The sequence below is a fragment of the Otolemur garnettii genome, unplaced genomic scaffold (assembly GCF_000181295.1).
Source record: "Otolemur garnettii isolate 467f Iridium unplaced genomic scaffold, OtoGar3 scaffold00107, whole genome shotgun sequence".
Taxonomy (NCBI): Eukaryota; Metazoa; Chordata; class Mammalia; order Primates; family Galagidae; genus Otolemur; species Otolemur garnettii.
In genome coordinates this window covers 752237-779612 of record NW_003852502.1, presented here as the reverse complement: position 1 = coordinate 779612, position 27376 = coordinate 752237, and the positions used below count along the sequence as shown (strand labels likewise).

The following is a 27376-nucleotide window of genomic DNA, read 5'->3' as shown; positions in this document are numbered from 1 at the left end:
TCAATTTAGGCTTTTCTCATGATGAGATGGGCGTTACGGGCTTTAGGGAGGTGAAGTGGCCTTCCCTCCACACCATCCCAAGGGTTCCTGTGATCACAGGTGTCGTATCAATGTTACCCGAGCACCTGGCAGAGGTGGCATGTCAGTTTCCAGCAGTGCACTGCCCCTTCTCTCTCCTCTCCAGGCAGTCCTCTGCAGAAGGAAGCCGCTCTGCACAGCCCACCCTTAACGGGAGGGGTTGACCTTCACCTCTTGGAGGGGGCAGAACCTCCACTGATGATTTAGAGTCTACACGGGAGGGACATTCGTGTCTTTGCCCCCATTGATTCATGCAATCATTTGTTTGTATCACTGTAAGGTGTGGGCATTTTATCCTTTGAGACCTAATCCAGTGCCATTCATTTACTTGATTGCTCAAATTGTTCCAGCTTTGGCCACGGGAGTTTTTTTGGTTGGCTCCCGTGACCCTTTTAAACGCTTCCCCATACCCAACACTGTGGTCTGTATCGTTTTTTTGTTTTTCTTTCTTTCTGAGTACATCCTTTCTTTGTGAGACTACAGACGCTCAAGTTTCTACTGTACAGTTCCTTCTCCAGCACTAGATTCAGCCACTTCTCCAAGGAGCCCTGGTCTTTATATTGGAGAATGTGATTAGAAGTCAAGTCCTGGGCCCTACCAGGTGAAAGCCACTGTCATTTTAAAATCATTTCTCCTTTCCCTCTTTGATCTGGCTGTAGACTGAAGCTATAGATTGCATTCATGTCATTAAACTCAAACTCAGTTCCAGAAATGAAATTCCAGCATGATTTTATAATTTTGATGATTTTCACAATCCTTATTCTACTTTAAAGACTTTGATTTTAATTTCCTTTACTTTTGCTTTTTGTGTATTAATATTTTGTCTTTTTTCTTATTAAAGGGTTTAAGGTTTAGAGAATGAATTTCCTAAGGGAAGGAGGGCCTAGGTGCAACCTGTTAGCTTAAGTAAATGGCAGGGCACACCCGAGTCGGTGAGGGTGAGGAGTGGGTTGTATCTATCATCCTTCTTCAACCTTTGTTTGAAAATAATTACGTGGTGCTCACAGACATAGAAGAACAGTGGTATAAGAGGATGAAGAGGCCGCAACCAAGGAAGAGCAGGATGACACAAACACCCTCCCCAAGCCCGACAGCCACCCCGTAGTACCATGATGTTTTTTGTGTGAGGGCAGCTGGCTTTTCATGCCAGGAATGGCTTTTCCTAGTCTTGGTGTTAAGCATGCTTTCTATCCAACTTCAAATGGTTTTTAAAACCACAAGTATGTCCTCTAGTAGCCTAGGCTTACCACATTCTCATGCTACTAGTATTGAGAAAGCTTCCAAAATTCCACCAAGAAAAACTTTTAATTAATAAATAACCATATGCCCCCTGACAATCTGAATAGGTAAGTTTACATTACATGCTGGCCTGAAGGGTGACTCCTGTGCACATAGAGAACATGTCTTACACCTTTGTTTTGTCTTATTTTTTTGCTATTTTTGGCCGGGGCCAGGTCTGAACATGCCACCCTGGGTCTATGGGGCTGGTGCCCTACTCCTTGAGCCACAGGCGCCGCCCACTTACACCTCTGATTATCCTTCCTTCTTTCTACACTTCCCCTTCCATTCCCGGCCACGAATCCTTATTCTCCTCACACCAACTTAGACACTCTGAGTAACACTACAGAGACTCAGACAGAAGCTATCCGACCACCAGTGATAGAATCACAGCCCTCAGCCTACTCTGGAAAACCAGGGCCGCTCCGGGTACTAGTGCCCTGCCATCTGGAGCCAGGAGTCCCCAGTGATACCATAAAATAGCTCTGACTTCCAGGACTTAACACCAACCAAGTCAACGTCTAAACAAAAATTTTTGGCATCTGTTCAATAGATTCTTCTGCGGCTAACTGAGCCAGTCGGAGACAGTCTGGCTGACAGGTGGGTGTTTCCGTCCCGCTCTGCCCTCATCAGAAAGTTGCTGAAGGCCAGTCTTCTGTACACACACGGCCTTGCCTTCCCTAACGCGGGTGGGATTCAGAGGACACGCTCAGACAGCCTACACAGCAAACACAAATCAATAGAAAAAAATAACTTCTTTTTATTTACAAAAAAAAAAATCCAAATATTGGATGCTGTAAACAAAATTCACAATCTGGTCCCTCTAGCACTGATTCAAACATGTCAGTTTTTAAGAGTACATTTTCCATCCACTCCTTTTCTGCCTGTGACACAGTCTACAGTCAGTATTTCCAGAGTGACCAAGGTGCAGCTTGCTGCAACAGGTTGCCTCAGAGCAGACGATGGTTGCAAAGAGGTTGGAGGGAAGGACCAGGGGCCAGACCTCCTCCATCCCACAAGGCTTTGCAGCAAGTCTCCCAAGTCACCTTGACATCTTCTGACTTTGTACTTCACCATTCACTTTGTTAAGAAGCCATCGTTATAACAAAATACTACAGAGAGATTCATCCTCAGCACTGGAAAGGCTACGCTAAAAGAAATTTAAAGGGAGATTATACTCAGTAGGTGCTATATATGAAATCACTTTTTTTGGCTTTTTGGTTTCATCTATTACACACTTCAACAATAACAAAAAAGCTTATTTTTGAACTGCTGACAGCTTTCAACATAATACATTTCATTTACAAAATAGTTCACAATATTTATTTAACAAGCACTGTGCTGAAAACGTTATGCGCAGCAAAGCAACCGACAGTGAGCAAACAGAAAAGGGGGTCAGACGGTTACGTTCGCTCTGCCTTTCACGCCGCCGTCCCCTGGCTTGGACGACAGGTGTTCCTCCGTCCTTGCAATTCTGGAGCCACTTGAATGTAGTCCACCCAGTACCAAAGTGAGCAGACACCTGATCCCATTTCTGGGAGGACAAAGTCCATCTTGGTGTAGGAGTCCTTGAAGCAGCTGGATTTACTGCACATGAAGTAAACTTTTGAAAAGGGCAATGTCACAGGCTACACATTCTCAGACATGCCAGTCTGGACAGGTGAGAAGAGCCTCCAGAAGACAAAATTTCTTCCTGTTAACAACACAAACTAGGCCAGATCAACACAAACGCAAACAAATCACAGCTGCTAACTGGGCATCAGGGGCCCTTCTGTTCTCTAACCTAGACACATGGTGCTCTCTCACCAGACATTCAGACTTTTGGGACACACATCCACAAAAAGAGACATATATTTCACTGTGTGTTCAACTACATATGCACGAGGCTATCCTACATACAAAATAGAAATAAATTAGGCAAGTCTGGAAGTCAACGCTGACAGCGTCCTGCTGACCAAGGGCCAGCGCCGGCACTTCCCACCAAGCCACCAGCCCCGGAGCAAGCAAGAGAAGAATATAAATATTTGAGAGAATAAATTTAAAGTGTGTTTTCAAATAAGACTCCTCCAAACAAAAACAGGTGTCATAATTAACAGCAGGCTGTTTCTACAGCAGAGCCAAAGACCTCCAGACCCTTTAAAGTAGCAGAGGACTCAAATGCATCCAGGGTGAGGGCAGAGAGCCGCAGATGGGGTCAGCAGCTGCTCCCATGTTCCTCAGCGCTGCTCCCTCAGTTTTCTGTTCCCTTTCAGAAAACTTCCAAACAGCTAAGCAGGGGGAGCGCTGGCTTCTGACAGGTGAGTGCCAGGCTTCATCTGCAAACTCAATAATGTTTCCTGGAAAATTTGCTATTGATTTTTCAAATCCAGGGATGGAACAAAGGAGACTGAGCCAAGGTGGGGAGTAGGAAGAGCTCCCTAGAAAACCGAGTGGCAGTGCAGGGGGAGGCCACTGCAGCTCTGGGATTCACAAAGAAGCTGCCCCAGCAGACTGTGCAGGGTCCCGGGAAGGCTGCAAAGGAAGATGAGCTGGAGACAGTGCAGACAGACAAACCCGGGTTAACCCAGCACTGAGCATCTGAGCAATCCCCACATAACCAAACAAACAACACCACACTGCCGACGGAAGGATACTATTTTCTTCCCCAATCCCTCTTGAACTGATGAGAAACGTCTTCTAAGCAGCCTTCAGAGGAATTCTCAGAGCGAGCAGTCACCTGCTGGGATTGGCAGGGTGATGTGGTGGTTTCACAACACAAGGGAAGATATATCTGTGTTAGTTTTGTTTTTAACAAATGCATTTGCAGAGACCAGTGTCTGGAGGAAGTAATGGCTGGGAGAAGGGGCGGTTTTAGGATTAGCTGTCACTGAACTGAAATAGTTCATTTCACAAAAGTATACAACTGGTGTCTTGGAGAGGAAATGAAGTTGGATTTGACTTAATGCAGTGTGATTTGATTTAAAGTACAGTACTAAATATTTAATTGCAGTATGACAACCAGATCAGTGATGTTTCATATTGACATGAATTTATAAAATGTTATATATAATATATATCTCATATATAAATTTTAAGCAATTGTGCAAATACTCCTTAAAAAGGATCATTTCACATTTTACTAAATTCTAGTGGTCCAGAAATGCAGAATGCATTCACTAAAAGAGAGATTCATTTAAATAGTAATAAGTAGTGTTCAGATCACCAGAAATTCATTTTAGCAGTCCGGGGTATAAGCAGCCTATCACTGACCCATGACCCACTACATTAATCTCCAGGGAGGCATGCGATTACTTAAAAAAAAAAAAATGGGTTCAAACTGTCCAAGTGGCAGTTCAGGGTAAAAAAAGAGTTCTCTTCCAAACAAATATTCTCCCATTTGTGGAATTCTATGGCTCACCAAAAAAAAAAAAAAAAAGAAAGAAAGAAAAGAAAAGAAAAAAGTCACTCAAACTGTATAACTTCTTCTCTTCCTATCAAATATATTACTTGTTCCCCTCCTTCAGCTGCTTAAATATTTTTAGGTGTAGATTTTAATTCATCATTGCAATATGCCCAGGTCTCACGTCATCCTGCTGAAAACATAAAAGCACACAGTATTTAAACATTTCCTATTTGATATATTATTCTTTATCATAGGCGATGTACTGTGTGTATACATACATACCACATGTGTATATACACACATAATACACACACACATACACATGTACTTAGAATAATAACACACCAACAATGTTGACTTTATACAAGTATTTGCCAAGAAAAAATAGGGCATTTTCTCCACCGTTCACAAGCTTATGTGTTGTTTTGTTTTCTTCTTGAGTCAGTCCCTGATAAAATAATCATTAAACCATAAAATAATTTTGCCACTTCAAATTTTCAGAAGGCAACAGGCACTTTGATGTAAATTGGTGTGTAACAAATATAGTCACTCTTTATATATTCTACTATAATTTCTTCTACTTGGGTATTTTTATCTGATAAATCTTTGGTCCTTGAGCGTACTTTCTTTGCTACAGCTGTTTTTGCTTGCATTTTCACATTTTAGAAATGTGAGCTATGCACGCAGCTGGAATTAATGGATTATGTTATCCTAAGTTCTGCTGTTTGTTGTGAGAACCACACCAGCCCACTACTGTTCACTCGGAACAAGTTGTTTCTGTCAGCACAACGGGGTCATCCCCAGAAAGCTCTTGCTCCGAGCCTCAGATAGTAACCCAGTGTCAGAGCGCCCTTCTTCCTGCACTGTTACTATCTGAACTTCTGAACTGACAAATAAGTGGGGGTGAGATGCCTTTTTTCTGTATTTTTCCCTTTTATGAATTCCTTCTTAAAAGAAACTTTCCATTTTCCCACTATGGCAAAGCTATGGGAGCAGACGCTGCAAACCCATATTGTCATTAAACTTTACTTTCCTCATTATCTTAGGAGAAACTGGTTGCTTTTAATGACAGTTCTTTTTCCAGGCTAGAATCCAATTGAGTAGGAGAATAAGGGGAGGGCTAGGAAAGGGGATCCTTTCGAGATCATGCTCCCCTACCTATTCAAAGATCCACAAGCTCTGCCAAGCTTAAAACCAGGAGCTTATCATCATTGCACAAAACACATCCCTAATCAGGGCTGGGTCATTCTTTTTTCTTTTTTTGTTTTTCTCTTTCCTATCTTATCTGAAATGGCCTCCCCGCAGGACGTTGTTAAATGATTCTTAGTTGCAGGGTAGCCAAGTAGAATAGGTCTGTTGCTGGCAGGTGAATACTGGCTGAACCTGTGCGATGTAGTAATTGCTAAAGTTGGCATCTGCTACGTAAGGGGCCGGCTGGTAATAACAGGTGACGTTGGCCACGTTTGGGATGACGTTTTGGTCAGCTAGCACCCGGATGGCCAGCATGGTGATGAGGTTTAACGTCTGTCTTCTCTCGTGGCCCATCAGGCACACGGTGCTCTCATTCACCACCCCGTGGAGGGTCATGAGATAGTCATACTTGCGGTCTTCCAATCCCACAAAGTGGTTCTGCAAATAGGACTCCAGTTTTCTCTGCTGCTCGCCAATGTCTGAGAAGTCGATGAAGAACCTGGAACACATGTACCTCTGGAGGGTCTTGATCTCCTCGGAGGCCGGCCGGAAGCCCCTGACCAGGAGATTGCAGTACTTCAGCAGGCCCCCCCCTCGGATTTCCTCTGGGTTCCGGGTGGCAATGATCTTGTTACAAAGGTGCTCAAAGGCCTCCTGGAAATCGCCATAGACGCTCTCCCCAATTATTGTGGGGTGAAAAGTCTCAGTCATCGGGTTCTCTGAACATTCATAAAAGAGAAGAAGAGAGTCTAATTTGATTTGAAAAGAATCTACACTGAATTCAAACTGCCTCCGGAGGGAATCCACAAATTTCAGTTCCACATTTTTGCCACTGTTGTTTGACAGGGATATCAGACTCCACCGGTCAGAGTCATTGCACACTTTAACCATTTTCTGCACATAAGCTTCCTACAAGTTAAAAGATAAAACAAGGTGAGCAAAGCTAGAAAACAGTGATAAATAAATAAACACATCCTCTGCACAGCTGAGAAGCATTCTGCTCGTTCCCTTTTGCCAACAGCAAACCACTAGCTACAGGCTTAAACGGTCTTCTGAAAACAGAGGAGAAAAAATACCTTTAACGAGCAGTTACACAGTCTGGGAGAGGGACTGGAGGTCACGGTCTGAGGCTTCTGGCAGACGCAGCACAGTACTAAGAGGTTCTGTTGTCATGTCTGACTTTTTAAGTGTTATTTTTTTAAAATGGTCTGATAGGCACAATTTTGTACAGCATCCACACAATACTCAAAAGCGCAGCAGGGCAGGCAGTGGTAAGTTAGTCCGTCCCCCCGCCCCCACCGCGGACCCCCAGGCAACCAATGCTATCAGTATCCTCCAGGAGGACTCCGCAGTTACAACCAGATACGACTAAATTATGGCATTCTGGGAGGCTTGCTCCTCAGACAATTTTAACCAACTTTGCAAAATCAGTCTGGGACCAAAGTGGGAGTCGTCAGGGCCAGGACCCGCTACTGCTCACATGTGAACCAGCATCAAGAACCAACCGCCCGAATTCTACACGCGGAGTCAGCTGAACGCATCTACGGAATCTATTCACATTTTCCAGGACAATAAAAAACCCATTGACTCAGCTCTGCTTCAGCTAATTTCCCAGAGACTAGATCATACATAAAACAACTCAAAAAGAAAAATGTTCACATCGTTTCATTCTTCCAAGTTATCCGAATCTGCTCGGGACCAGACTCCAGCAAGGAAAGACAAGAGTTAAAAAAGCGTAAGAACGAAGAGAAGGGAGGGCCGAGCAGGAAGCGGCAGGGGAGTTGTGGCGCTGAAGCGTCAAGTCGCTGGAACACTCAAGACACCATCCACGCACCTTTCTTTACTCATTAAAAAATAAAAAAACGAAGACACGAACCCAGAGCGGCGAGGGCCGCGGATCCCGGCCATTTCCCTGCAGCGCCTCTGCCCACCCCTGCCCCCTCCCCCCCCACACGGCCGCACCGGCCCAGCCCGGCCGGACCCTCGCGGTCCCCGGCGCCTGTACCTTGAGCGTGAGTGGCGTGATCTTCTCTTTGTTCACCCCCTCGGGTAAGAAGTCCAACAGGCAGTCCAGCACGACGTCCTTCACAGTCTGAAACTCCTCTTCCCCGCGCAGGTCGGCGCAGAAGATGAGGTCCAGGTCCTTGTAGCCTAGGCCGCTGTCCTGGTGCAGGACGTGGCTGGCGGCCGAGCCGTTGAGGCGCACGTCCCGGACGCCGATGCGCCGCTCGGCCAGACGCCGCCGCACCACCTTCACGATCAGGCTGGGCTGCAGTTCGAGCGTGGGGAAGTTGCCGCGCCCGTGGATGGGGATGGTCTCGCTCAAGATGCCGTCCAGCCGCTGCACTTGCTCCCAGGTCAGCACGTTGCAGTGCGCCGTGGGGCTGTCGCAGTAGTCCAAGCAGTGCCCGCCCAGGCCGCCGCCGCCGCCGCCGAAGTCGCCGCAGCTCAAGTCGCCGCCCAGGGGGATGTAAGGGCCGCCGGCCAGCTCGTCGTCGGCCATGGCAAAGTACCCTTCGCCCTCCGCCATGTAGTGTCCGCCGAGCGCCACTTGGCCCTGGTCGGTCCTGAAAGATAAGAGAGGGGTCAGGCGCGCCGGGGTCACGAGCGGGGGCCGAGAGTAGGGGCCCGAGGGAGGCCAGAGCGCGCCCCCTCCCCGGATCGTCCCCTGGCCCGGGGGCTCCTCGGAGGCTGTCCCTCCCCCCGGCCACCACTGTTCCCTGCCGCGCGCCGCGCCCCGCAGAGCAGCCCCGCACCAAAAGTATCTCTGATGCATCTGGAAAGCGCAAGCGAGAGTCCCGTCTGTGTCACCTGGAGGCGGCCGCCCCTTCTAGGAGCGCAGCGAGCGAGACACCGCGAGGGAGGCGGCAGCACTCGGAGGAGCTGCGAGTGCGCTTCAGCGGCGGCTGCGGCGCGGTCTTCCCCCGACCCCAGCCGCCCGCGCCCGCACGCCCGCCCCTCGCCCCCGCCCGCGCCGCTGCGCCCCGGCTGTGGTGGTCCCGGAGGTGGCGGCTCCCGCTGCGCCGCCGCCGTCCGCGCTCCCGTCTCCGGAGCTTTAGCAGTTGTGCGGGGCGAGCGTCCTCAGTACTTTTTTTATACCGGGCTTCTCCCCGCTTCCGGGGCCCCGGCGCGGCGCGCTCGCCACGCCCCCCTCATCTGCATAGGCACCGCCCCTCCCGCCCCCGCTCCCGTGCGCCGGAGGACAGGCTGGACTGCTCCCGTCCCCGGGCAGCGTATGTGCAACTGCGTGTGTGCGTTTCACGCGCGTGTCTGTAGGTGTATTTAATGTGCTCGCTCCCCGCCACCCCTTTTTCTCCAAAGGGGAAGCACTTAAAATACCACAAGAGTCAAAGTGGTCATCAAAACAGATCACGACCAAAACCACGCAACTGCAGAAACTTCCTAGACAAAATTCTGGCGCACACAGCCGGCCGGTAGAGCGTCAGGTGGGGCCCCGAGGCTCCGCACGATCTCTTTTTATACAGCGTAGAGGGGTAGCGCTCCACGAATAAACCGGTGCGAGCGTGGACTGACGAGTCCTTGCGTGAGTGGGAAGGGCTGGCCGACAACTGGGTTTCGATTCTCGAAACCTTGAGAAGAATCGAGATCCAGCTGGGCGAGCGGGGGAGGGTGTGGGGAGGCGGGGGCGGCGCCGGGCCCGGGCGCGCGTCCGCCTCCTGGGCACGGGCGGCCGGGGCGTCCAGGAGTGCGGCGGGGCCAGAGCGTCACCGGCGGGAGCGGGCGGGCGGCCAATCGGCGAGGACGGGGCGGGCCGAGCGGGGCCGGGCGGGTTTTAGCCGCCGAGGGTTTTCCGTTTCAAGTGCGTGAAGATGTTCGTAGCGTGTGATGTGGTTCCCGCGAGACGTACAAGTTTAAAGGGTAAAAAGTTTCTCCTCTCCCGCTGCGGTCGCCTAGGCAGAGGTGACGCTGGCCCTGGGACCGCGCCCCGGCTCGTTCTCGCCGCCTCTTACGCTTCACGCTCGCCCAGAGCAGCTTCGCCTTCTAGAAGCTGCAGAAGGCTGCAGGGGGGAGGGGAAGTGTCAGAAGAGACTATTCCAGGGAACCCGCACACCCCAACTCCCAAGTCCCTGGGCTAGCAGGCCGCCCAGCCAGCGGGGAAGCGGAAACAGTCCGTCCCGACTGATCCGGGGAGCCCGTGTCTAGTCACCGAAGCTGCGCTGCTTTGGGATGGCGGAGTAGGGTGCAGAGTTGTCGCCCGTGGAGCCTCCAGCTGCGTGACGACGCCGCCCCCTGCAGGTGCCCTGCAGAGCTGCGTCACACATGGGGAATCCCGCCGGACCTGTGTCAGAGGCTCTGCTTCCCCAGCCCTGCATCTGAGCCCTGGGGCCTGGAGAAAGTGTCTTCACTCTGTTCTCAACAGCTTGTCTCTTCTGTCACAGCACACTGGCGTGTCCAACTGTGCAGCCGTCGGCACAGGAATCTTTCTTACCCTGGCATTTGATACCTACATGTGTATGCATGTTTACTGTGCATATGTACGTATATGTATTTTGATTACCAGTTATGTGTAGGCGACAGCTGAGAGGCGGGGACTTAAGCATGACTACACTTCTCGCAGTCTAGTGGGCCTGACACCCAAGTGCGTGATTACGGTTATGCTGCAAATGTGTCTGGACAGAAGTACGTATTCCTGTTCCTACAGAGAGCATGGTGGGCGATCTGAGATGGGGACTGGGAGGCCAGAGGGAGCTGTCATTTGGACTGGATCTTGAAGGAATGCACATTCTTTAGTAGTAGGGGAAAAGAGACGAGCATTATCCACAAAAGGAAGAGAATAGAAAAACTAAAGTTTGAGGAAGAATGTGTAGTTCACTGGGGTAAGGTTCGTGCAGATTCCAGCAACTTCTGGCCATGATCTGTTCAGCTTTTTAGCATAACACCTCATTTGCTGTAATCTTCAGTTCACAAGAAGGTATTCCCGTGTCATAGGGATTTGGAAACAGAGGAACCTAGGAGGGTAACAGACCTAGGTCAAGTTCCACAACCAATAAATTCTGAGGTCAGGCCTTGAACTCAGTGATTTTAGTCATTGCCAGCAACAGTGTGTAACTTACCAATACTTTCTCACTGAACACAAGACAAGCACAAATAACTAGGGGATTTTAAACATTAAAAAAAGATTTGATAGAAATGTTTCCTTCAAAAGCATTGTGAATTCTGCCCCTTAAAAAGCAAAGCCAAGGCGCAGAGTGGTTTGCTCACCCCGGTAGTCCCCGCACTCTGGCATTTGATACCTCTGTGTGTCTGCACATTCATGTGCCCTCTGTGAGGCTGAGGCCAGAGTTAGGAAGAGCCTGAGCAAGAGCCAGACCCCATCTCTACTAAAAATAAAACACACAGCCGGGTGTTGCAGTGGGTGTCTGTCCTGAGGCAGGAGGACGCTTGAGCCCTGGAGTCGGAGGTTGCTGTGAGCTATGACACCACAACACTCTACCCCGGGAGACAGAGTGAGACTTTGTCTCAAAAATAAGTAAATCAATACAAATAAAAGCAAGGTCAAAGTGTAGATCACTATACCTTAAAAAAAATAAATAAGGGTTTAACCTTGATGCCATTATTCCATGTTTTTATTTTTACTGTCCTTCAAAAAAATGAATGGATGGATGGATGGATGAGTAAAGCAAGCAAGCAGAAAAATCTCAGAGCCTGTGATCACCTCTGAACACCCAAGATTGTGTTCTTTGAGGCCAGAGGAATCTGCACAGGTGCAAGCTTCCAGGGTGATCCTGGCAGAAGGCCCAGCCACCACAGCCCGGGGCCCTGTGTGAGTGTCCACCCTAAGCAGAAGCTGCTCTTCTCTGCCCAGCTGCGCCCAAGGGCCTCTCCTGAAAATGGTGGGCACAGCTGACAGTTGGAAACAGCATGACCCGGGACGTGGAGGGCCTGCCATGTGCCACAGTCTGTGCTGAGGAAGAGGAATCCCATTAGCGGTGGGGCAGAGCTCTGTGGCAGCACTTCCTCCTTCCCAGCCATAATCCAGACCCCGCTGCCTCCAGCACTAGGACCTCTGGCATACCTGAATTTTGGTGGTGACTTGCTGGGCAATTTAACCTTTGGATTGACATGTGCGTGCCCATGGATAGTGGCCAAACATCGCATATGGTTGAGTTCATTGCCCCTCTTTTCACTGCCTTCAAACCGAAATAGTTTTTACATTCTGGAAAAAAAAAAAAGTTCATCTTTAGATGATATTGCAAATTTTGCAATTGCAGACATTTTTTCACAATAACCAGAGTAATTATCAAATGAGAAGTCCTATCCTTTCCAGCACTTTCATAGCCAAGGTAGTTCTCAACGTAGTTACTCTTAAATTTAGATGCAGAGGTACCATATGTTTTTTGTTTTTTTTTTTTTTCCGGGCTTTAATGTGTAAACCAATTTGTCAAGTTTTACTTTTCCCCACTTAAAAGGAAAAGTGAAAAAGATCTATGGCAAAAAGATGCCATGAGCTGATAAAGATGCCCACAGAACTGAACCTTGGACAGTCTGAATCTGTACTGCTTTTTGTGTGAGCAAAAAGAGCCCTTCTATGGAGTTTTTAAAGAAAAGCTTTATGTACATTTTTGAGAAACATTCACACTAGTTGATCTTAAAAATTCTGATAACAATCAAATGGAGTTAGCACAAAGAGAAGGAAGATACTTGGCTTTGACCTCCATTACTGAGACTGAGTTTACTATTATATGCCAGACAGGGTGCTCAATACATTCTTTCGAATGTTTTCCAAAAACAAGAGCTTTACACATTATGTCACCATCACTGCATCCACAAGTAGGTCCAGTCACTTAGGGAAGCAGCAGATGTTGGTTGAGACCTGTGCACGTGGCTCCCTTACATTCAGCTCTCTGTCTGCTCATAATTTCTTTCAGGCTTAAATTTTAACTGGACCTGCAGTTGGCCTCTTCTTTCCAAGTTCTGGATATTCAAGGTTGGACATAACCTTGGGGACCAAGGACTTTTATCTTGAAACAGCTGGTGAACTCACAATGACAGGACTTCGTGCCCAGCTGGGAGTGACCCCCAAGCCAGCAGCCTTGGGGAGAGCTGCAGGAAACGCCACCCATGAGCACAGTGGGCAGTGTGAAGCGTGTCCCAACCCACTCAGCATGGTGTCACCCTTCCCCTCTGCTGGGTCTGCTTCCCACCCTCCCAACCACGGTTCCGGAAGCTAGAAAGCCAGCACACGTGACACTATTCCCCAGAGCTCAGACCCAGGAGGAGGGAGACAAAAGCCGAAAACACCGCGGCCTGCTGTCCCCTCTCCCTCTCCGCACAGCACTGTGGCCGGTCTCCCCGCACTCCTGTCCTGGGGCTTCTCACACCGGCCCTCTCCCCTCTTTCTATTGATTTTCCCCCTCGTATCCCTTCCACTCTTTGATCCTTTCCACAGACAGTGACGATTACCCCGTGCAGGGTGATTGGAGCAGTGCAAGTTGAGCAATCTGAGGATGGCGCCCACCTCACCCCACCCAGATCTGCCTCTATAGCACAATGCAGTGACTCCCAAGACCGCTGGGGACGGCGTCCTTTTCCACACACGCACACACAGTTGAACTCCCAGCAGAGAGAAGTGGAATCTCTCTGCTGTCTAGTTAGCATTGGCAGAAGAGCATCTGAACAGTGCACTCCTTGTAAACTTCAAAAATCACTTGGAAAACTACATTACCTGTTTTCACAGAGAAATAGTGCTTGTGAAATGCGTTCTCCTGTGTGTCTTCAGGGAAATAAAAAATGTTTACTCACTACCTCTGGAGACCAGCAGTATCCTCAGTCTTACCACTTGTAGGTTAGTTTGGGAATAATGTTCCTAAGTATAATTTGTATGTTATTAGTCATCAACAGATTAGCTTTATAGTTTTAAATTTTCATCCTTTTTTTCTCCTATATCATTTTATCTTCAAAATTATTCTGATCAGTATGCAATTATAATTTTAGAGATGAAGAAAGGCCAGGTGATTTCCCCTATGTTTATACAGCCAGTTATGGGAAAGCTGGGTTAGACTCACTTGTCCCTGTTCTGGCCCAGCACCCTTTTCTCCTCACCGTACTATTGAATCTTGAATCTGTGTGAGCAGATTGAAATGATCAGATACAGGTAGCTTCTTACTACACAGAGGGTCTTTTGTACAGGCTACATTCTCACCTGTACACGTCTTATAAAGCACCTCTACTACTGAACATTTTGTAAGAGTAATTTCCTAAGGCATTATTGTTAAGTGTATTTGTTTAAAGTATATCACTCCCTCAAAATAGCTCCATTCACAGTCACAGATTAATAAACTTAGGAAATTCAACGTCCAAGCAACAGATATGATTGCAAAGACTTACATCATGGCTCTCAGAATCAAATGAAATAGATTGTTCTTTAATGAAATTGCTCATCAGAAAGATGGGCCAGTATTTTCTTATGCTATTATCAGTGCTGATTGTGCCAGAAGTTCTTCCTGTTTTGACATCTCGGTGAAATGCTTACCCGTTTCAATTAATGTTGCAAGTCTCCTGGACAAGACTGTTACCCTTATTAAAAAAAAAAAGATACTCCAAAGTTACATTTATTTGGCAAAATGTAAACTAGACAAATACACGCTCTGTATTTTGAAAAACCAGCAGATACGAATACATAAACTGTAATATTTAGATTGTGATCTTTTTTCATTCTGTAAATTTGTGCTGGAAGATATTTAACTACTCTGGAGAAAACACTGATGTTTACTTGTGAATTTATAAAGCTTTGTGAAGGGCCCAAGGAGGGTAATATATTAAATTATTCTTCTTTTCTAAAAGGAGTTTGACCAAAAATGTTTGGGTACCTTGAAAAAAAAAATGAGGCCATCTTCTGTGGAAATGACTAGCTTATTCTAATCTTTTTCAGCCCATTCTTAACTTGTACCTACATATGTTGACACATTTTTATATGAGCTTCAGGCATTTAAAAGATATTTGAATAAGGTAGACACTCACTTAGTTTTTGTCATTTTAATATACTAAGCTTGGAAACTGCATAACTGCCATGTGAATTTGTGGTAGCTGCAGAAGCATCTTTAATCATATGTATACACAAACTGTTCCTTGGATCAGTGATGCATATATCTTCTTGAGTTTGTTTGATTGTTTAGACAGAATCTCACTCTGTTGCCTGGCTAGTGTGCCATGGCATCAGCCTAGCTCACAGCAACCTCAAATTCCTGGGCTCAAGAAATCCTCAGCTTCCCAAGTATCTGGGACTACAGGCACCTGTTGCGATGGGGCCTGTAGTAGAGACCAGGTCTCACTCTTGCTCAGGCTGGTCTTAACTCCTGAGCTCAAGTGATCCTCCCAGAGTGCGTGGGTGCCCAGCCTAGATCTTCTCGCTTGAACATTTTCTAAATGTTATTTCTACCATCACTTTGTTTTTAGTTTTTTTGTATGAACTTTCTTCCCTTTTCTCCAAATTATTTGCTGCCAAAAAAAAAAAGTTAAACGGTAAAATTAATGTTATCTTGCTGTTTGGGAAAGATTATCCTAGAATATGGTGAGCAACCAAAATGTTGTCTTAGGAATTCTGAACCAAGCACAACAGACAATATTTAAACACGTCTTTCATGAAGCCACTTGGGTGATGAACATTTTTAAAAGACTTTTTTTTTTTTTAAAGATTGTACAAGCCCAGAGAGAGAGAACTCTCACCACCTTGAATATCCCGGATTCTTAAACGAGGGTAAGGAACTTGCTGCTGACTCTCTATGCTCAGACCCCAAAATTCATTCTAGTGATGTGGGGTAACAGAAACTCAACTTTAACTTCACAACAAAGGAAAGGATTAAAAATGCTAATGAATTAGGCATTCGTTGGGAAGATGTAGAGGAGGAAAAGGGCTATAAAAGTTACTGATATTTGGACCAGGGAGGCTTCTGACCGGAAGAGATGGTTTCTAATAAACCACAACTTAAATGAGGGTTAAAGAGAGTTAGAATTTACACATGGTAAGAAAGCTGGGCACCACAGGTTAGATAAGTAAAGTATCTCTAAAAGAGTAATAGAGGAATTGCCCTCCAGGTTTCAAAATCTGTAATTACATATGAGTAATTGATTAGCATAAAAGTGACATTCTTAATTTTTCTTAGCATAAAGACCTGTTAAAATAATAGAAGGGGAAAAGAGGTGTGAGACCTGAGATTCTTTTTTCAGCAATTTTTCCCTGATTTCCATTAAAATCCCAAAGAATTGTTTTACATTATTATTCACTGGCATTAATTCGGCAATCCCATCTCACTCCATCTACCTATTGTGAGATCTTTGTGAGCGGTAGTTCGACACCCTCCCACTGACGAGGAATGGGTGGGTGGCTTGGCTGTGTGTTCAAAAGATACTTTTCACAAACGCTCAAGACTTCTATAGTGTCTTGCATTCTTCTACCCCCAGAAAGTCTTAGAAGATTGTCTCTGAGGGTTACAGGGCTTCTGTAGAAGACTGAAGGTCTCAGACATGAGACTGGTGCCTTACATACCCCTAAGAGCCAGAAACAACTGGAAATTGAGTTCATTCCATGCTCGGAATTGTGCAGAATAGTGCAGCTATTTTTAATCTACTATTTTAAAAATAAAATCCATAATCATTAAAAGATAGCATTAAGAATAGTCTTTCTGGCTCGGCGCCTATAGCTCAACCGGCTAAGGCCCCAGCCACGTACACCTAAGGTGACGGGTTCGAATCCCCAGCCCGGACCCGCCAAACAACAATGACGGCTGCAACCAAAAAATGGCCGGGCGTTGTGGCGGGCGCCTGTGGTCCCAGCTACTTGGGAGGCGGAGGCAGGAGACTCGCTTGAGCCCAGGAGTTGGAGGTTGCTGTGAGCTGTAATGCCACGGCACTCTACCCAGGGGGACAGCTTGAGGCTCTGTCTCAAAAAAAAAAAAAAAAAAGAATAGTCTTTCTATTTCACTTTAAATTTTATCGTATCACATTCGTTCATCTTAATTATAGTATGAAGCACATTGCAATCTTTTTTGTTTGGTTTATTGCATCTTCACAAGCTGCAGAGATGATGTAAAAATGTTTCTGACATAAAAGCAATTACCATTTGCATATTGAATAGGTCATTATTCTGAGTCACACTCTCTTCATAAATCAAAGAAATTGAGTTATCATGACTAATTCTTAATCCACTTTGTATCTAAAGATAGACATTCAAATTAAAATATTGGAAAACAAACTATTTAGATATTTTATCTATGTGATGTTTAACAGCCAAATGTCTTATTAAGCTTCTTGTTTTTAAGAGACTAAAATGGAAATTTTATTTATCTTCTAACTTTAATTAAAGATCTATTTAATCAAAATATTTACTCTGGAACTGGCATTATAGATTTTGAATGCCTGTATTGATCAAAATACCAGATCCTTTATAAACCGCCCTTCACGTTAAAGTGTGAACAGCCTCTCAGCTCCTAACACACTCAATTTCTCCCTACCCGGGAGCTGCAGCTGGGGAGAGAGGGACAGCACAGCCATGCTGGGGGGTTGGAGCACATGTGCACAAATGCTATATCTCTCCCCATTTTTCTTCCTAGATTATTTGGGTTTTGCACATTCTCTTTCTCATTTCCTGTTCATTAATACATATAAACGGCTGTTGAATCAATCTAGCTCCAACAGCCACTGCAGTAGACACTTTTGTAAATCCTTTAGGTCTCGTAACTATGGTTACCTAAAAAAAAAAAAATCACATAGCAAATCATCTAGATTAAATAGCCTAGATTTGTTCTCTGTGTGTCCAATAAACATTTTCTCTTTCATTAGAAGGATAACATTTTCAGTTGAACGTAGTCAATTTTAACATTTTAGTAAATATCCTCACATTTTCCAGGGATCATTCAATGACTCATTTCTGAGGCCCCAGCTACATATATTCATGGGATTTTATTGCAGATTTAACTTTTCTTTCTTTGTTTATCTCTCAATGCTTTTGGGAATACTGCAGAAGCTTCTGCCACTACTCAGTTTTTTAATCAAGTGATCTGTGAAGACTAATCAATTTAAGGTTTTATATTGTGCTCTCATAAATGAGATGGAAAATAAAAAAACACACTATTTCCATCTATGACGTTGTCACATTACTACTTATTCAAGTTCTATGATAATAAACATACATGCATTTCAATTAAGACTTGTTCTTCAGATAGTTAACTATATATCCCAAATGAAAAATCAAACTATGTAGTTTAAAAACAAACATGTTATGAAGACAAGTAAATGTATGATGCGTAGTATTCGTTGGTCCAGGGCACGGAATTCTGCTGGTTTTTGAGTTAGTTGATTCCCACAAAAGTCTCCCAGACAGTGACGTTTCATGCCATTGACTGGCCATTGTTAAGCTATAGCAGAAACAAAGTATAGGGGATTTATTCAACATTCACAAACCCACAAGAGATAGCACATACTCTTCTACTTAAAGGCTTTTGCTCACCTAGTTGAAAACACTACCCATAAATACTGGTTTTCTAAAACTGAAAGGTACATCACACTCCCTCAGCCTGCAGACGAATGTAATGTCTCACTGAAAAATGCCGCAGTCTTCTCAAACAGAGGAGTCCCCTCCTGTCTTTCTAGTCTTCCTGTCATCTGTGGCCTTGGTCCACTTTGCTTTCATTTGGGGCTGATGCCTCTTGGTAGGGGGTTTAAAAATCATTTTGGATGAATAAATGCCCACAATATATTTAATTGCACTAGAAAATTAAACTTCAATTACAATTAAGTAGAAGATATCAAATATAATATCATTAGAGCAGAAGTCAGTCGTCATCTGCGTTAGATTACCTTACCCAAACACCCTTACCAGTCCCAGTTCCGATTCACTCGTTCCCTGCAGGAGGCCCTGCTGTCTCCCGCCGGTTGAGTCTGTTCTAGTGTCATTGCTCTCGATATCACCAGATCCTCCTCACCAGCCCGTGAGTGCTGTCAAGCTCCCTATGCTTCCCTATATTTCTTATCAGTTATGTTGCTTCAGAGCAAAATATTCCTTTTAAAAAAGACAGACAGACCCTGCTCTTGCAGAAATGCCCAAACTGTGATCCGTCAGGACTCAGATAATAGCTCAAATCCAAGCCCCCAAGTAGCCAGACCATTTTGTTTATAATAAATTGCAATTCAAAGACACTTGGCCCTAGGAAGAAACGGAGTTTGTTCCAATGGTCCAGAGGCGCTACAAACCAGCTGCGATGGCAAGGCCCCCTTCAGTAATTGTCACACCTTCCTTCTCACTCATTGCTTGGGAAAAGTCAGTGGCTGACATGGAAACAGCTTGATGCATTTTTCTAAAATGAAGGGACTAAATCCAGGGGTTGAAGGTTAGTTGCAGGAATACTGGGGATCTATATTTTTTCCTCCTTCTTGAAATTGATTCTTCCTATGAGAGAGAAGTTGTAACAATTAGTCCTTTTAAAAGCAGCCCATACTGAATTTCAAGTGGCCATAGTAAACTCTGCAAGGTTGAGACTCAGGGAGGAAAAAAAAAAGGTAAAATAGTTAACATAAATCTTTGTTAAAGAATTGCAGGGAATCGGAGAGATGGGCACTTCAGGGAGCAGCACCCCAGCACAGTGAATTCACCCAGAGCTTTGAAGAAATGCCTCCCTAGTGCCAGGCTGAGAAGTGACACAGGCACAGTTGTGGCAGCGGGTCAGGCTGGCAGGATGGACTGGGCTGGGCCACAGCAATCTAAGTGTGTAAACAGGCCGTGCTTTGAGGCTGACAGTCAGTGGACACTCAGCACCTGCTTCTACAGGAGCAGGACTCAGCCCAGTGCCTACATGGAGAGGCCAGCAAAGGTGGAGAGAGGAATTAAAAACCAGGTGTCCACCTTCCCTACATCAGGCCCTTGGGAGTTCAGATGCTGTTGTAGGTGTCAGGCTGCCGGAGTCCTCCCTCCGGGCACCTGCTGCTTCTAAGTTCTCCTGAGCTCCAAAACACTCTGCATCTCTGTCCTTGGCTGGATGCTGAATGGTGAGACCCTATCAGATATCTTCTTGTGCATCTGAAACGGGGTGACAGAAACAGGGACTTTCAATCCCAAGGAGGAAGGTGCAAACAGGTCCCTTCGAAGGCCCTGCTTATGTACAAAGCCAGCCAGTTCCCCACGATCCCCGCTGCAGGGAGGACTCCAAAGCCAGAGAAGGGAGGAGGGGTCAAGGGTAGAACAGCTTCCTGATTGGAACGCCCATAAAATCCTGTAAGTAAGTTCTCACTCAAGAATCTCGAGATCTTAAAGACAACCCCCACCTGGGGAGCGGGCTGACCTGCAGCTGCTAGCTGTCCCCTGACCACTGCCTTTCTGTAGGGTTCTGTCACTTTAAATACCAGTGGCCACTGCATCTCTCTTTAAATTGTTGGCCTACTACGTGCAACCAAACTCTTCCTTTCCTTCATTCCTAGCGAAGTAGAGACATGGAGAATTTTCAGCAATAATGTGATCACTATCCAAACAAAAGTGAAGCTGCAGTCACCACAGGCTGGCTACATCGCAGAAGGTCAGTTCCAAAGTTGAAGTTCCCAGTCCTAATAGGTCTAGCCCCGAAGGCCACACTGCTTGGGGCTGGGATATCCCCCTCCCAGTTCCGTCCTGCCTGCCCCCAGGCAGTTTTCTAGCTGTTGTATTTCTTCTTCCCCAGTGCCATCAAGTGCTCAAACAATGGGCTGGAATAAAAAGTAACAAGGGACGGCCTGCCGTGAGGAGCGTGGTGAGAAAGTCCTCTTTGCAGAGAAAATGAAGCGAGGACCAAAGGGTGAGCAGCGCTCAGTCCTGAGGGTGCTGGGGAGGGTGTTCCTGGCAGAGGAAGCAACTTGTACTAAACAGGCAAGGATCCGGTGTCCTGGAGGAACCGAAACCAATTCTGTAGAGCCCGAGCGGGGGAGGGGAGACCGCAGGAGATTAGGCCGGAGGGAAAGTCAAAGGTCATCACAGAGGCTGCAGCTAGGAGCTGGAGGGGTTGAGATTTAATTGTAAGAGAAGAAGCTGTTGAAGGCTTTGAGCTTGGAAGTGGCTCAAATGATTGGATGTATCTTCTGAGATCCTTCTTGTGGAATAAGGAATTGAAGAGGAAAAAATTGAAGGGAGAGCAGTTACGGGGTGGCTGTGGGACCTGTGGGTACCTGAGCCAGGGGTGCTGCTGGCTGAGCCCACTGTCCCTCTCACTGTGGGTTCCCCCTACCTGGTCAGGGTGACGTGGCCCTTTCAGTCATTCAGACCAGCAGGGTCAGTGAAAGAGGATAATGTCCAGTAGAAAGGGTCAGAGGCCACCGCAGCCGTTCACGACACCTGCCTCCGTTTTCTGCATGTACAAGACTGCATCACACCACGAGTGAATTTGTTGTTCTGCATTGTGATCACAAAGGCCCCGACCCCACCGAAGGGCTGACACGGAGGCGGGATGAAGAGAGGATTCATCAACAGGGCAATGAGGTCAGAGCCGTAGGGGAGGAAGAGATCACCTAAGAGAAGACGTCAAGGAAGAGGAGAAAGTTCTGTGACACGTTTAGTTTCGTTTTAAGTAGCACATTCTCGTACTCACCCCCAACTTGTTATTCTAAGATATCTGCAGTCACTTAACCATAGTAAATGTAAGATTGGACCAACAATCTAGGAAAATGACAGGTAACCAGCGTTTTTTTCTTCTGAAGGGTACATATTAAAAACTTGGAACATAACCTGATGGTACCAGCTGCCCATTCTCTCACCTGCCCCTGAGCATCGCTCTTCTGGGTCATCAACAGAGTTTGTAAACAAGTCTAGGGTATTTCTAAAAAAGTTATATTCAGGGGAGGAAATACTAAATCCTCTATCTGTTCCTTCTACCTTCCTTCTGAAGACTCCTCCTGGGTCTCATGAGGTTCCAGTTCCAGTGCTACTGAACTACTCAGTGCAATCTGCTGTCTGCTCAGCCTGGCATGTAAAACTCAGCACACACAACAGGTTCAAAAATCTGCACCGTGGCCACCGTGCATGACACAGGTGAAAGGTCCACCAGGCTGCGTGTCATACTTAATGTCTTACTTTGTCTAATCCAGGAGACAATGGCCTCTCTAAGAAAAGACCCTCTTTAACCAGTCTATTTATGTCTATTGCAGCACACTGCGTTTAAACTGCTGTTGGGGGTAAGTTTCTAACCGGATGAGAAAATACGCTATTAGTCATCACTCCCGCAAATCAGAAACTTGCCTTGGAAAGAAAGGGTACATGTCACAGGCAATGAGCAGACGGAGAAATCCTTTAACTCTAAAAAAGCATGCCCTTACCTGGGGAGCTTTATACGATCCTGACGAGAGGCAGGATCTAATAACAAGCCTTTCATTTCACTCACACATGAACACACACCCACAATCTATGAACATGTTAAGACTCATGTGTTCAAACAACCTGTTTACAGATTACTAGATGGGACCAACTTTGGCTCCCTACTCACCCCACCATTTGAAGAAAGCAAGTTTGCTCTTTCCCCACCTGTCTTGTCCATGGGGTCCCCCCACCCACGGTGCCCACAACAGTCCCCTCCCCCTCAGACACCAGGTTGGCTTTGGGATAGGTGACCTCCAAAGAAGGACCCCAGTCAGATTTTACGAGTAGGTGCTGAAAAACTGTCAGGGTCAATAGAGGAAGTTTCTAATAGTATAAACTTAATTTTCAGCAGGAACTCTTCCTCCTGCTGTTCAAACCACCCACGGTCGCTGCACATGCTGAGGGGCGTGCATGGTAATGGTGCCGTCCAGGGAGCCACACCGGGCCTAACTCTACTGTAAAGCTTTTGCAGTGCAGATGAACCACAATATTTCAGCAAGTGAGGAGCTGAAGGCAGGGTAATCTTGTAGCCTCCAATCTGTTTCTTCATTCTCAAACCCCACAATGTTGGACCATTCTGCAGAAATTCAGTTGTGTTTTTTTTTTTTTTTATTATTCACTGAGGAAGTCTGGTACCCAGGAGAGCTTCCTCTTAGCGTAGATAAGACTAACAGCCTAACAGTTTTTGTTTTTTGGCTTTTTTTTTTTCCGGTGAGGAGAATTAATTATCAGAAGCTGTTGATAGTTCACTGCTGACCTGTAAAAAGCTGGTAAATATGAGGTCAGCTAAATAATAGGATCTATTTAAAGTCTGGGTCATGTAAGACGTCATTAGGATCACATTATTTCAGCAAAGAAAATATTGCAGAGGTCTCTCCTCTTAAAAGAAAATAGCTTTCCTGCTGGAACGCGTCCAGACCGCACCATTGCAAAACCCCAACACTCCAAACCATTGAACGCTAATGTTTAACTGTCTGGCTGTAGTTGTCCTGCAAACCTTTCCCCTCTTCTTTGTTGAGTTTTGTTGAAAGCCAGGTATCATTTGGCTTTTAATCCCAACTTTGTTCCTTAGTCTGAGGAAACTTTCATGCTTTCATTGCCGGTGTTAATTTTTTACACCCTACATAATACAGAATGCTTCTGCCCTGCTGCTGTGATTAGAAGTTGTAATCAGGATTCTCCTGGGCTGGGGAAACAGCCAAGGGCAGGGCTGGCCCAGGGCACCATTGAGAAATGCCTGAAATTTTTAAAGTCCTTGCCTCCTAATTTCTCATTTAACTCTTTTTGTGCTCCAGTCTCCTTTTCAGCCACTTTTGAACATGCTCCAGTGTCTTCCCCATGCAGGACTGATTTGGAGGGTGCACCCCCCAGTGTGGGGCACCTCTGACGCACAGTGAATGCCCAGAAGTCAGCATGGGGTCCTCCCCAACACCCCTCCCCCTCAGCACTGGGGGACATGAGCGTGCACCCCCCAGTGTGGGGCACCTCTGACACACAGTGAATGCTCAGAAGTCAGTATCGGGTCCTCCTAACACCCCTCACCCTCAGCACTGGGGGACATGGGGGTGCACCCCCCAGTGTGGGGCACCTTTGACACACAGTGAATGCCCAGAAGTCATCATGGGGCCCTCCTAACACCCCTCACCCTCAGCACTGGGGGACACTGAACACTGACTTACAGTGAAACTGCCTGTAAGAACATTTGTGTTTAATACATGGTAATTTCATTCTAGAAGACTGAAGAACTCACCAAACCCAGAGGAATGTGCCTCTGATTCTGACATTCTGGACCACCCCAGGAGGTGGCCAAGAGCCTTGGTAGACGTGGTTGGGGGAGGCTTTCCTCCCCCACAGCGAGGACGGCTGCCCTTCCATTAGACTGGCCTTGCTGGAAAGAAAACAAACAAACAAATGAAAAAAGATAAAGATAATCTGAAGAGACAGGGAGGCCAGCACCGTCTGACCTGGCTAGCTCACACCAGCGCTGGGCAGCCGCTTCCTGGTTCTGCTCCCAATCGCTCCTGGCAGCCCACAGTCCGAGTCTTTCTTCCATCCGCCCCACCGTCAACCACACAGCACCGAGGGATCTGTGAGTGCGTCTGCACGTGCTAGGGTGGCAGAGCCAGACACAGGCGTCCTGGGGTCTGATGTTTAGACAGGTGTGGGGCCTCTTGAATGGAATATAAAATAATGAACAATAGATGCCAGTGAGCATGTTTAATTGGAATAAAAGGAAGAACTCACCACAAAATACACATTTAAAAAGGTGACAGTTAACCACAAACATCGCGAAATCCAGAAGATAATTATCTTCCCGATACATCCTACATTTTTCCCTAACTTGTTTGGTTTTTTCTTTCTATTTTTGTCTGCACGCTCTTCAATTGCATCTTCCCCTTCACGTATTTTCAGATGAGAAATAATTTCTGAGTTAACAGGGCACTGATGAGAACCAAACCCTCTGTGTAAAAATTTTCACTGCAGTGACTTGAGTAACTTTTCTCAGATGAGCTTCTGGCCTCGGCACTTCAGAACTTCTTTCTCCCCTCTGCCCACGTCCTTCTGGCACGTGGGGCACTTTCACAGAGCGTGGCAAGCCCAACGCTCAGTCTTCATTCCGTGACCCCAGGTGAGTGGCAGAGCATTTCTGGAAGTTCTCCTGCAGCACTAACTACGGCTGTACCTGGAAGTGACTGACAACCACATAAAAACACCCCCCCAAGACCAACGAAAGGGATCCCCAATTCAATTTCCCATTAGCCAAATATTCATGCTGTCCAGAGCCAGCCTGCAGCTGTCCGGCAAAAAGGGCATGGGGATGAAATCCCTATGGAAAGAGACTGCAGTTTTTTGTTGTTGTTGTTTGTTTTTTAAGAGACAGAGTCTCATTTTATCACCTTTGGTAGAGTGCTGTGGCATCACAGCTCACAGCAACCTCCAGCTCTTGGGCTTAGGCAACTTGCCTCAGCCTCCGGAGTAGCTGGGACTACAGGCACCAGCCATAACGCCTGGCTATGTTTTTGTTGCAGTTTGGTCGGGGCTGAGTTTGAACCCTTCACCCTCGGTATATGGGGCCAGCGCCCTACCCACTGAGCCATAGGTGCCGCCCAGAGACTGCAGTTTTGATTGTGGCTATAATGTTTTACTTCTGCAAATCCAACACAGGCACATGCCTCAACAAGCGATCCTCCCTGGAGATTTAAACTGCTGCAGCTCTGCAGGAAGCCCACCTCTGCACAGAGCAGTCAGCCCCACAGGATTCTAAGGATGGGGATGAACTCCTGACACTTGTTCTTATGGAAAGATCCCTTCTAGGCAGAAGCACCTTGTACTGTGAACACATACATACACCATCAACATAACATCAGCACGATTACTAAACTCCATGTGTCTCAGCACGAGGCCACCTCAGAGGCAGAAATCACTGTATCTGACTGTTCCCAGAATGGAGCAGAGCCAGAGCCGCTCTCCTCCTGAACTATGAAGAACCCCTTTCTCCCTGTGGCTCCTCAGCTCTGCCCAATGTGACCTGAAGAAGCAAGCTTGATTGTGTTAAGAAATCTTGTTACCTAGTTTAATAATTTTAATTACCTGACTCTGAAAAAACTCTACTCTGCCAGTAACTAGCTGAGTGAGCTTGGACAAATTAGCTAGCCTCTGAAAGCCTCCATACTCTCATCTGTAAAATGGCAATAATGATAGTTTCTATGCAGAACTGTGGAAAAGCTTAAGTGGACATTCTGAGTACACCACAAAAACCAAGGCATGGCAGGTGACTACTGTCCAGCTTCCAGGTGACAAGAGGGAGGAGCCAGAGGGGACACTGGACAGTGAGACCCAGGGACTCCAGATGCACCAAACCCAGGGGAAAGTCAAACTCCCAAATGCTAAAAGGGATGTTTCCCTTTTAGTTTTTCTGCTTTGCTCCCGGAGCCCAGAAGCAACACTGTGACAGTGGCCATGGCAACGTGACAGCCACAGGTTTCTAAGAACAGGGTTTGTCAATAAATGTGAGGCTCTTAAAAAGAACAGGAATTCCAGGTTTTCCTCCTGACGTCGGCTCTAACTCTGAAACTGCACAGGATCTGGGAAGTGCGCTGGCCTCAGATTTTGATAGTCTGATATTTGAACAAGACCTGCAAGCTGCCCCTGGTACTGGCTAAAAGGGACAGTCATTGAGCACGTGGTAGTGGCTCTTTAAAGAGTTGTGACTTCAGTTAGAGCAGTGGTTCTCAACCTATGGATCACAACCCCTTTGGGGGTTTAACAACCCTTTCACAGGAGTCACCTAAATACATCCTGCATATCAGATATTTACATTATGATTCATAACAGTAACAAAATTACAGTTATGAAGTAGCAATGAAATAATTTTATGGATGGGGGGTCACCACAACATGAAGAACTGTATTAAAGGGTCACGGCATTAGGAAGGTTGAGAACCACTGAGCTAGAGGGCCCTGTCCTCAGGGGTGCTGGACACTGCTGCGTGGCCCTGGGGAGCCTGAGACATCGGGCCATCCAGGGATCAGAGTGCTGTTCCCACACCACACCTGCCGCATCTCAGCTCTAGCATTTACCATCCTCACAGTCCTAGGCAAGCCACTCAGATTCTCTGTGTCTCAGCCTCCTCGCTCTGAAGCCAAGATGGTAACACCTCCCTTGTTGGGATGTAGTGAGTATTGAATGAGAGTCTGTTTCTGAAGGGCTTTATAACAGGGCCTGGCACATGGCGAGCACGCAGTAATCCCAGCTCCAGGGCTCAGTGGCAGATCTGGAGGAGACTTCCAGCACGTGTCTCTGGCCTTCAGAAAAAAGATGGTAACAAAGACGTAGATTTCAGATTTTCTAGTTGATTTGTTTTTTGTGGCTGCTATAATAAATTACCATAAACCTGGGTTGAAAATGACAGACATTTATTTTCTCACGGTTCTGGAGGCCAGAAGTTTAAAATCAGTGTCACTAGGCACCAGTACTGGTGTCAGCGGGACCAAGCTCCCTCTGGACACACCAGGAAGGAGCCACCAGTCCTGGTGTCAGCAGGACCAAGCTCCCTCTGGACACGCCGGGGAGGAGGCACCAGTCCTGGTGTCAGCAGGACCAAGCTCCCTCTGGAC

General features: G+C 46.6%; 1 protein-coding gene across 2 annotated transcripts; it reads right to left on the bottom strand.

Annotated features, from left to right (window-relative positions):
• Positions 1 to 2096: 2096 nt before the first annotated feature.
• Positions 2097 to 8951, bottom strand: FAM46A (family with sequence similarity 46 member A). 2 transcript variants are annotated; one of them, XM_023517273.1, is made up of 3 exons: positions 8686 to 8951; positions 7935 to 8496; positions 2097 to 6838 (listed from the first exon to the last, which is right to left on the bottom strand). In XM_023517273.1, exons 1-3 carry the CDS (start codon positions 8703 to 8705, stop codon positions 6062 to 6064), a joined length of 1359 nt encoding a protein of 452 aa, XP_023373041.1. In that variant the 5' UTR covers positions 8706 to 8951; the 3' UTR covers positions 2097 to 6061. The 2 variants fall into 2 exon arrangements, with proteins under 2 accessions (XP_023373041.1, XP_012664986.1); XM_012809532.2 differs by having other exon boundaries at positions 8741 to 8945.
• Positions 8952 to 27376: the final 18425 nt, after the last annotated feature.

What these genes read in the sequence shown, in the direction of transcription:
- FAM46A (XM_023517273.1), bottom strand. Translation starts at nt 8,705, where the DNA reads ATGCATCAGAGATACTTTTG. An exon ending in ATGCATCAGAGATACTTTTG is followed by an intron (nt 8,497 to 8,685) that starts GTGCGGGGCTGC and finishes CTTATCTTTCAG; the next exon opens with GACCGACCAGGGCCAAGTGG. An exon ending in TCACGCCACTCACGCTCAAG is followed by an intron (nt 6,839 to 7,934) that starts GTACAGGCGCCG and finishes TTTAACTTGTAG; the next exon opens with GAAGCTTATGTGCAGAAAAT.